The sequence below is a fragment of the Podarcis vaucheri genome (genome assembly GCF_965113315.1).
Source record: "Podarcis vaucheri genome assembly, chromosome: 4".
NCBI lineage: Eukaryota > Metazoa > Chordata > Lepidosauria > Squamata > Lacertidae > Podarcis > Podarcis vaucheri.
This window is the reverse complement of record NC_138762.1, coordinates 43,076,520-43,087,956: the sequence shown is the minus strand read 5'-3', so window position 1 is coordinate 43,087,956 and position 11,437 is coordinate 43,076,520. Positions and strand designations below refer to the sequence as shown.

The window sequence follows — 11,437 nt, the reverse complement described above, 5'->3', positions numbered from 1 at the left end:
AGTTTTGGATGATTTTGCTTTGAGGAAGGCTAGGAAAAAAACAACGGGGGAGCGCGGTGCTGAGAATCGCAACCCAGCCCGCAGAGTGAAGCCGCGTCGCCGTTAGTGGAGAGCGCCGATTCCCTTCCTGAATAATCTGGACAAAAAAGACCCGTGAGTAAGACTGAACCTCTATTTGAACTAAAACTACCTGAAATTAGGCTGAAAACGGGAAAGGCAAAAATTAAGGAAGTCTGCCTTCCCCCGACTGCATGATAACCAAAGCAACGGAAGTTACTAAGCTGCATCCGTAAGGGAAAATCGCTTTTAAATGCTTGAACCCGACATTTGGACTTTGACTATCCCCTCCAGCTTGCAGGGCAGAGGGGAGGAAAAAGTGACTTTATAAGCTGCATGACTAATTTAAAAGAAAAGGAAACTTTCTGCAGCCTCCAACCTGGTACGAACTGCTCATAAAACAAAGGAACACTGAACTGACTTCAGATTCCTGTGAAAGTAACAAAGTGGAAGCTTTATTGTTTATTTGTTACAAAGTTTTGGGACTTTGTGGATACACTATATCAGGGAAGGCTGGGACTCTATTTACTGGGAAAGTGTTGCATTATACTTATAGAAGCCTCCTGATAAATTTGCTTTTTAACACTCTTTATTTCGGTTTGTGGACATTTTGATTTGCTCCCTCTAGAGGGTAAATTAAAAGTTGCTACGCTTTGGGACAGTGGAATTTTCCTAGGAGAAGGCTCTTGTGGGAAACGACCTTGGGATATGAGTGGCCCAGCAGACGAGATAAGCACGAGAGCCAAGACAAGGCAACAACAGCTGCAGCAACACAAGAAAAGAGGCTCGATCTCAGGAATAACTTCTACAGTGACAACAGGACAAGAAAGAGGTACAGCAGTCTCCATGGATGCAGTATCGCAAGCCCTTCTTAAGATAAATCAATCCCTGGAGAATTTAACAAAGCAAACGGCAGAGAACACTAAGAAATTGACAGAGAACTCACAGAAATTGACAGATTTGACAGCAAGACTTGATTTGAATACAGAATCTATAAATAAGCTTACGCAAGAGAACTCTGCCACACGTCAAATTGCGGAGGAAGCCAGAACTATTGCCGGAGAGATACAGGAAAAATTAGAACCGATTGCCAGGAAGGTCTATGACCACGAAGCAACTCTGGCATTGTGGGAACTACAAAGAAAAGAAAGGAATTTGAAATTACGATTAATTCCAGAGGACGAAGGAGACAACCTCATAGACTTTTTAACGAAGGAGTTTGCTGATGCTTGGGAAGACTTAGAGGAAGACGAAATTAAAATTACAACGGCATTCAGACTGGGCAGAAGACAGAATAGAAAGGTACCGAGAGACTGCTTGATCACTTTGAGATCAAAGGAGGAAAGAGACAAAATATTAAGACTGCATTTTGAAAAGGCCTTACAAATTGGGAATTCACCGATACAGATCTTTAAAGATATCCCGAAACACATTCTGGACTTGAGAGCTTTTTATAAGGACTTGGTTTACCTGCTCAAGAAGAACAACATTCGTTTTAGGTGGGAATTTCCACAGGGACTGTCCTTTGACTATAGGGGGAAGAAGGTGAAAATAAAGACGATACAGGACAAAGACAGCTTCCTGCATAAAAATCAAGAAGATTTACAGAAAGGAACGGTAGACCCAATTGCTGAGCAAAGGAACGTAATAGACATCTTGAATCTCTCATTTGGACAGAACCTTCCACTACCAACAGACGAGGAACAACAATTGGGAGCAGTTGGAGGAATACCAGAAAAATAACAAGATGGCCCTGCAATTCCTTAGCTGGAATTGTAATGGGATGAACATGCCTTTGAAGAGACGACAAGTATTCCACATTTTGTACAGAGAACAACTGGACGTGATTTGTTTACAGGAAACCCACATAACCAGAGCCCACAGGAGACTGCTTATGAATAAAAAATTGGGACAAGAATTTATCTCGTCGGACAAAGTGAAAAAAAGAGGAGTTGTGATTTATGTAAAAGAGAAGTGGGCCTCAAAAATGATTTTTAAAGATGAAGAAGGAAGATATCTAGCGGTGGAGATTCAAGCACAAGGAGAAAAATTTTTGATAATTGGGATTTATGCACCAAATGAAGGTAAAGCAGAATTCTTTAAAAAACTTCATGAAACCCTGATGGACTATTTGGAATATAACATGATAATCATGGGAGATATGAATGGTGTAGTTTCTACAAACATGGACAAGACACAAAGACTGATACTCACTAAAGAAGGGAGACTCCCGAAGACTTTTTTTGAAATGGCTGAAAATATGGACTTAATAGACATTTGGAGAACAAGGAACCCTCTTGAAAGAGAGGGAACCTTTTTCTCCCAAGCAAAGATGACCTGGACCAGAATCGATCAAATCTGGATTACTAGTGGAATGGCTCCGAAGATTAAGAAGGTAGAAATCTGCCCAAAAACCTGCTCCGACCATAACGCCGTAAAGATGGAAATGAAACTCACAACAACTGGTCAGTTTAGATGGAGAATGAATGACACCCTGTTTCGAGATAGAGAGTTCCACCTGAAGGCCCAAAAAACCTTAAAGGACTATTTTGAAATTAATCTAAGGGGCGATGTGGAAAGAAGAGTGATCTGGGACGCAAGTAAAGCTGTGATGCGAGGGTTTTTGATTCAACAAAACTCCATAAAGAAGAGAAAGCAGAGGGAGAAAAGAGAAAAAATTTTGGAAAAGATAAAAGAAGGAGAGAAAAAATTAAGGTCAAAACCAAAGTCCCAGGAGATTTTGAGGGAGATTAAATTGTATCAAACACAATATATGGAATTGATGAACCAAGAGATAGAGTGGAAAATAAAGCAAATGAGACAAAAGACATTTGAGTCGGCAGACAAATGTGGCAAACTCTTGGCATGGCAACTCAAGAAAAGACAGAAATTAAACACAGTCTCAAGTTTGGAAGTGGATGGAAGGACCATATCTAAACCAAATGAGATAAGAAACTGTTTTGTGAGTTATTTCAAAAAACTTTATTCCCAAGGATTACAAAATGAAGAAGATATAGATAAATTCCTTAACAAACATGGATTACAAAAAATCTCTCCTCAAAGTAAGGTGGATTTAAACCAGAGAATAACAGAACAAGAGATAGAGGGTGCCATTCAGGACATGCAATTGGGCAAATCTCCAGGGCCAGATGGACTGACTTCCAGATATTACAAATCGTTAAAGGAATGGTTAATACAACCGTTAAAGGATGTCTGTAATGAGATCTTAGAGGGAAAAAAGGCACCTGAATCGTGGAAAGAAGCATACATTTCACTCATACCAAAGACAGAGACTGAAAAGACTCAATTGAAGAACTACCGCCCAATTTCGTTACTCAATGTGGATTACAAAATTTTTGCAGACATTTTAGCAAAAAGATTTAAGAGAGTATTGATGGAAAAGATTCATAGAGACCAAGCAGGCTTTCTCCCAAAGAGACACCTCTCAGACAATGTTAGGAATATAATAGATATTTTGGAAAAGTTAGAGGTGAACATAAATACTAAGGCAGTTTTGATATTTGTGGATGCGGAGAAAGCTTTTGACAACATTTCTTGGAGTTTTATGAAAAAGAACCTTCATGGGATGGGGGTAGGACAAGGTTTTGAGAATGGTATGGGTGCAATATATTCCGAACAAAAAGCTAAGTTGATTGTAAACAATGTAATAACTGAGGAACTTAAGATAGAAAAAGGAACACGACAGGGGTGCCCAATTTCCCCATTGCTCTTTATTTCGGTCCTGGAGGTGTTGCTGAACATGATTAGAGAGGACCAGCAAGTTAAAGGTGTACAGGTCGGAGCAAAACATTACAAGTTAAGGGCTTTCGCAGATGACTTAGTTCTGACCCTACAAGAGCCATACACTAGCACAAAAAAGGTGTTGGAGATAATTCAACAATTTGGCCAGGTAGCTGGATTTAAATTGAATAAACAAAAAACTAAAGTCTTAGGGAAAAACCTGACAGATATGGAGAAGAATAAGTTTCAAGAAGAGACGGGTTTGATGGTGGTTAAGAAGGTGAAATACCTAGGGGTTAATTTAACATCTAAAAATTTGAATTTATATAAGGACAATTATGAAAAATGTTGGTTAGAAATTAAAAAAGATTTAGAAATATGGTCAAATTTGAGATTATCAATGTTAGGCCGAATTGCAGTAATTAAGATGAATGTATTGCCTAGAATGTTATTTTTGTTTCAAACTTTGCAGATTATTGACAAGATTATTAGTACAAGATTGGCTCCACTATTATCAAATAACGGAGGTTTTTAAACAAGACAGGAAAATTGGCTTCCAGGTGGAAAAATCAAAACTCGAGACAGAACTGCTAGAACCCAATACTAAGAATTTGTCAAGAATGTATAACTTGCTGTTGAAATGGAATACACAAGATGAAACAGTTAAATCAGCCATGATTAAGTGGGCACAGGATATTGGTCATAATATTATGCCTGCTGACTGGGAAAGGTTGTGGAACACCGGAATTAAATTTACGGCATGTAGTGCCTTAAAGGAAAATGTGATGAAAATGGTATATAGGTGGTACATGACCCCAGTCAAGCTAGCAAAAATTTACCATTTGCCTGATAATAAATGCTGGAAATGTAAGGAAACTGAAGGTACTTTTTATCATCTTTGGTGGACATGCCCGAAGATTAAGGTCTTCTGGGAGATGATATATAATGAAATGAAGAAGGTATTTAAATATACCTTTCTTAAGAAACCAGAGGCCTTTCTCTTGGGCATTGTCGGCCAATTGGTGCAAAAGAAGGATAGAATCTTTTTTATGTACGCAACAACAGCAGCAAGAATACTGATCGCAAAGTATTGGAAGACACAAGATTTACCTACCGTGGAAGAATGGCAGATGAAAGTGATTGACTATATGACATTGGCGGAAATGACGAGCAGAATTCGAGACCAGGGAAAGGAGACTGCGGAAGAAGATTGGAAGAAATTTAAAATTTATCTTAAGGACTATTATAAACTTGATGAAGTTTAGAATGTCGAGATTCTACAGAGAGAAAGGGTTGCAGTAATATAAGATTAGAATAAGAAAGGACTATGATGAATTAGAGTTGGAAAAAACATCTATAAGTTGCCATAAAATTTGGACATGAGGATGCAGAAAGGGGAGGTATGGGGAAGTCCGAGGAAAGAAGTTTATGAAATGACATTATGAAATTATACTTGTTTGTTTGTTTGTTTTCTTTTTTTTGTGTTTGTCTGTTATAAAAATTTTTGTAAAACTAATAAAAAATATTATAAAAAAAAAAGGAAAAAAACATTTTAGCCTTCCTGTATTTGATGGTTGTAGTTGACTTCTTAATATATATTTTAAAACTGACTTTTTAAATGACAACATAAAGTAGATTCTAAAAGTGCCACACTGTTAGGTAATCATGGGCATATTATTTACACTTCCCAGGCAATATAATTTGTAAACTCAATGTGTTGTTTTTTTTAAGAATAACATTACAACTTCATTTTCCTAAAAAATCCACAAAAGGTTGACAAAATGCAGTTATTGCAGAAGTTTTTCAGTGTTAATTTTATGCATTTAAAAAAATCACCATGGTACATTGGTACCTCGGGTTAAGTACTTAATTTGTTCCAGAGGTCTGTTCTTAACCTGAAACTGTTCTTAACCTGAAGCACCACTTTAGCTAATGGGGCCTCCTGCTGCTGCCATGCTGCTGCTGCCTGATTTCTGTTCTCATCCTGAAGCAAAGTTCTTAGCCTAAGGTACTATTTCTGGGTTAGCAGAGTCTGTAACCTGAAGTGTATGTAACCTTAAGCGTATGTAACCTGAGGTACCACTGTATTTAACAATAACATCTTATGTCCTTTAGAGGAGAAATTGAGAATTGCAGAATTTGAAATATCCCTCATCATCCTTGGCTTTACTCAATTTTGTTTATAACACTCTTCCATTTTCTTCTAGTCATGAGGGTGGGGGTGGGAGGGGCCTCACAAGTGGAATAGCCTAGGGCCTCTCTTCATCTAAATCCGGCCCTGATTGGTATTTATAGGATACTTGCTGTTTGTTTTAATTTTTTAAAAATTAAAAACAGCCTTGTGGATCTTTATTTATTTATTATTTATTATTTATTAAAGGCATTTTCACCCTGCCTTCAGCCAAAAGGCTCTGAAAGTGGCTTACAGATCAATTACTCTAAAACAATCAAACAACACAGTTCCTGACCTCAAGAATATAACCTAAAATACATGACACAAAAGGAAAGCGAGATGGAGGGAGGAGGAAAAAACGAAACTCAAACACCGGTTCTCAAATACAAGGTCATTGTAACAACCAGGTCAATTGGGGTGAAAACTATTCACTGCAAGGAGACAAAGGAAGCCAATCTCTCAGTAGAATCCATTTTTTGTGGTTAGAAAAGTGGGGTTTCATTCTGTTTTGTTATTTGTATGTGTGGCTTTTTGTTTTCCATTGGTTTTGTAAAATTGTTGCGGGGGGATTTTATATAATAAAATCGTCTTTCAAAAATTTCCATTCTGGAAATAGTTTAATAATATTTTTTTAACATATACGCACTCTTACGTGGAGGTAAACTCTGCTCAATGCACCCGGACTCCGAGAAAACGTGCATGGAAATAAAACACGCAGAGGATTGGGCTGCACGTGTTGGAATTGCAGAACGGGGCAGGCACGCAGGACAACGCCAGTCTTCCCCGCCTGCTCCCGGGAGGCGGAAGAGGGAGCAAAGTGCGAATAATGATCATAATAAATCCCTTAGCTCAGATTTCCCCGCAGGTGAGCGCTCAGTTCGTGGGATGCGGGCGAGCGCAGACTACCAAGGGGAGGCGGCCCTGCTTTACATGCGCGGGGCGCGCTTTTCCGGTGGATAACAATAAGCCTTTTGGATATGCCCCTCAAGCGCGCAGCCTGCTAGCTAGCCCCTGTCACCACGAAGGCTGCTGTCAGCCGCTCGGGTCCCAAAGCGGCGAAGAGCGGGAAAAGGCGGCAGCGGCAGCACCCGAGTGGCTCCCTCCTCCCCGCACATCTAGCGGGCCCCTCTCCGCGAAGCGAGGGGAGGAGGCGCTCATGCGCGCGGGCCGCGTAAAGGCTGCGAGGCCGAGGGAGGGGAGCCGCCGCTGCCGCCGCGCGTGCGCAGAGGGCGCCGCGAGTGGGGAGGGGGCCGCTGCCGAGGAGGCAAACGAGCAAGGGAGGGTTTATCGGGCGGCCGATTTTGATTAAAATATTCAAAATGGCGGACGGAGGAGCAGCGAGTCAAGATGAGAGTTCGGCGGCGGCGGTGGCGGCAGGTAATCATTACTGCATTTTACATATTCATATTCATACTCGCACACGCGGGCGCCCCCCCCTCCGCCGCCCGCCTTCCCCGCTTAGCATAATTTATTAGTACTCAGGATTATTATAATTAACGGCACAGGAGGGAGCTGGGGGGTGGCCGCCGCGCGGGGGAAAAGCGAGAGGCGCACGGAGGGACACGCGGGCACCGGGGGACGGGGGGCAACGGGCAGGGTCCCCCACCAGCACCACCACCATCGCCCTGAGGAGCCCTTCTCGGGCAGCTAGGCCGGGCACCGCCGCCGCTACCACGAAGCCGCTTTACATATTCATATAGACTGTATAATAGGGGTAGCGGCGGACAAGCGAGGCGGGGGGGGGGGCTTCGTCATAATGACCGGGGTGTGGAGGGAGGGAGGGAGGGGGGGTGTCGGCGGTTGGGAAGAAGGGACGGAGCGGCGGGCGCGCAGCACCTTCCCCTTCAGCCTCCTCACCGGTCCCCGGGTGCAACCGCACCCCCCGGCCCCTCTGGTGTCGCATTGGACGGGGAGGGAGGGGGGCGGAGGAGGAGGGAGAAGCCGTGCATTTATTCATTTCTATTTTCTTAGCGCCTCGGCTCCCGCCCTGCAACGGCCCCCCCCCCTCCGCCCCTTTCCCGAGGCAGCCCTGTTTCCCCCAGAGGCCGAGGCCTGCGCGCCAAACAAGGGGTGTTTGGGGTTACTCTCGGGGTAGGGCTGCCTGGCCTAAGGGGAGGGAGAGGGGCGGCAGTGGGGGCTTGCGCCTTCCGTGTGTGTGTGTAAGAAAGAGAGTGCGCGTGCAAATTGGTGTGTGTGTGTGTGTGTGTGCCCCCTACAGGAAATCTATAAGGGGTGGCTTGTCTCTCCCCCCCCCCCCCGAGGTGTCTGGGGCTGCCCTGACAAATCTTCGCCTGCCCTTCTGCGAGGTGGAGGGAGCCCTTGAATGGCTTGCACCGGATCATAGCGGCGGGGGTGGGGTAGGGGGGTGCGGCGGCAGAGGAGGAGGGAGACGACACTTGACAATGCCTTGTCTCCCGTCCCCCTATTATTATTATTATTATTATGGGGTGGCCGGGTCAGGGTTCCGGGGTGGCCGGCTGGCCGCGAGCGGACTGTGGCTGCTTTCTAATTCTCCCTCCCTCCTCCTCCTCCTCCTCCCCCAACCCCGTCTCTGGTCTCCTTCTCTCTCATTTGAATAATGTCTAATTCGGGGAGGTTTATATTATTGAAATGGCCGCCCGGCTTTCCCCGCCTCTCATGTTTAGTAATTCAGGCCTTTAATAACAGCCACTCAGAGCCCAATGCCGTGTTTATATTTTACATTCGCCCCATGTGCTTTTGTGGTTCAATATGATTCTTCTTTCTCGCTCTCTGGCTTTTTTACATTTTCTTGGCAACGAGCAGGGCCTTGAGATCAAACCCAGGCTGTATGGAGGGGAGGGAGGAAAGCTAGGCCCGGACTCCTTTGGCAGGCGCTTAGGCCTCACTCTCTGCTGCTTGATTTATTTACTAATAACCAAAATGCCCCCTCTCAGCCCCGACAGCAAAAACAAAACCCTCCTGGGGCATGAGCAACATCAGATCTGCTCACAGCTCCTCTCTCTCTCTTTCTCTCCCCCCCCCCTTTCACCCTTCATGCCTCAAATATAAGGGGCTTATTTTTAATTTATAGCAACAACAGGACTTTCTAAGCTGCTCCTTATAGAGCAGTGTGGGGGGGGGGCTTTCTTCTCCCTTTGTCCTGATTGACTTTTTCATGTAGAAAAAACAGTTTCTCACTTACAGTTTGAGGGACTGAAAACTGCATCTCCCTGAAATTAGCAATTCAGTTACTTGTAATAAATATAGTATGTATTATCAAGCAATCATAGAATAAGTGACAATCTAGACACTACAACCCACATTATAAATTATGTGCAATAATCTGAGGTGTTATTAGAAATAACTTCCATTTTGATATTTAGGATCTGAATGATGTGGACAGAATATGTTTGGTATATAATTCTGTTGTCTCCTTTAAAGCTAGTAGATGTGTATTAAAGCTAAAAATGATTATGAGTGGTAAAAAAAGAGTGATTGAAAAAGGATGAATGTTCCTTATACTTAATGAAACTAGGAACACTTTTTTAGTTAAAACAAACATTTCAATTCGGCACAATGCCTAGTAAGTTACAGTAGCTTTCTCCCTAATTATTTTAAAGGTGGTATCTATTAATATAGTGCTAGCACACTTGACAGATTTATGTAGGCCTCATTAGTGACCATTCTCTTCAATCTGTGCAGAAAAATAACCTGACAGCAGGATATTTTACAGTATCTATGTCTGATTAATATTGAACAGTCCTTGAAGCATGACTATGAGCTGCATATACAGGAACAGTTTGATTTTTTGTAAATTTCGTGATGTTTTTATTTTATTTTAAAGTAATTGGTCTTCTGCCTTTTTTCACTCTTACAAAGTTTTCCCTTTCATGGTGTTGGCCAGACAAAAATGTAATATGATTTTATGCCTTAGAAGCATATGTTTCTGCACCTATTTAAAAAGATGTGGTCCAGCTGATGATGTCACTAGCCAGCGGACAAGGTGCAGTTAATTTGATTTATTGACCTGGAGCTAGGTGTAGTGGTGAAGCCTTCTCATAGGGAAACCATTTATCTGAAGACAATTTCCTTTCTAGCTACAATTCAGCCACTGCTGTGGCCATAGATATTTTATCCTGAATGATAAAAAATATATATCGCATCTTATGAACAAATTTTTATTGCAGCTGACAATTTAATAATTTTTAAAGGATGTTTTGCTAACTGCAAATTCTGGTGTGTAAGGGAAGAGTTGGAGTTTTATAAACCCAGGAGCTTACTAGCCTCTCCATTTTTGGACTAAAACTGATAATTCTGTGTTCCTTTACTTTGTCTTAGTTTTTTTTAATTAATACTAAGTAAGGCCCCTAACTATAATTTACCTGGAATAGGCTGTAGATCTAATACTGTCATTTTACTAGGATGTTTTCTCCAGCTATGGCGCAAGTTTTATTTCTCATCAGCCATTGATTCTGATATCAGGTTAAACTGAAGTTCCATTTTGCTGTTTGTATGTAGCTTGTGGGGGAAAAACATTTGGTCTCCCCCTCAACCCAGAGTGGCTCATGTATTATTCTGTTCTCTCTCATGCCCTTAGGTTGCTTGAATGAAACTGAAATAGTGTTTTTAGCTGTTGTAATCACCTGTGGTTGTAATCACATGTGGTCTTTAACTCAAGATTTATCAAAAGTTTTTGTTGGTTCATGCTGCTCCTGCTTGGTAACTCTGGCATTAACAGGGCTCCTGGTATGGCTAGTGATATTAATAGTAAAAGGTAAAGGGACCCCTGACTATTAGGTTCAGTTGTGACCGACTCTGGGGTTGCGGCGCTCATCTCGCTTTATTGGCCGAGGGAGCCGGCGTACAGCTTCCGGGTCATGTGGCCAGCATGACTAAGCTGCTTCTGGCGAACCAGAGCAGCGCACGGAAACGCCGTTTACCTTCCCGCCGGAGCGGTACCTATTTATCTACCTGCACTTTGACGTGCTTTCGAACTGCTGGGTTGGCAGGAGCAGGGACCGAGCAACAGGAGCTCACCCCATCACGGGGATTTGAACTGCCGACGTTCTGATGGGAAAGTCCTAGGCTCTGTGGTTTAACCCACAGCGCCACCCGCGTCCCTGATATTAAAAGTAGAAAGTGTTAATTGTGCTTGGGCTGACTGGAAGAGAATCTGCCTGTGCACCTACTATGCAGTATCCATAGACTAAACACTATTGCCTCAACTTTCTGGTTATTGTGATAGTCTAAAATTTGCTTTTCTATATAACATCTGTTTGGGAGTCTTGTTTTAATTGTTAAGACTTTGAGTTTCTTTGGTCCGCTTGGAGAGAAGTCATATATGTTGGGTAAAAGTCATAAAACAGTTGTGCAGTTTGCTTGTCATTATTGCAATGTAAAATCATAGGAGAACTCTGACCAATCTTTTAAAAAACGGGGGTGTAGTTGGGCTATGCTAGCTTTATCATGGTTCCACATTATATTATGTAATTGTCTGGGTAACAG

The 11,437-nt window shown here is 42.6% G+C and overlaps 1 protein-coding gene across 4 annotated transcripts in view; it reads left to right on the top strand.

The window, feature by feature from the left end:
- Positions 1–7,194: 7,194 nt before the first annotated feature.
- Positions 7,195–11,437, top strand: part of POU2F1 (POU class 2 homeobox 1) — a 100,594-nt gene continuing 96,351 nt past the window's right edge. For 3 of the 4 annotated variants that reach the window (XM_082221474.1, XM_082221473.1, XM_082221468.1), the window contains exon 1: positions 7,196–7,348. In XM_082221474.1, coding sequence (XP_082077600.1) covers positions 7,291–7,348 — 58 coding nt within the window. In that variant the 5' untranslated portion in view covers positions 7,196–7,290. Of the gene's footprint in view, positions 7,349–11,437 lie in introns of all 4 variants that reach the window. The other variant, XM_082221469.1, reaches the window with a different exon arrangement.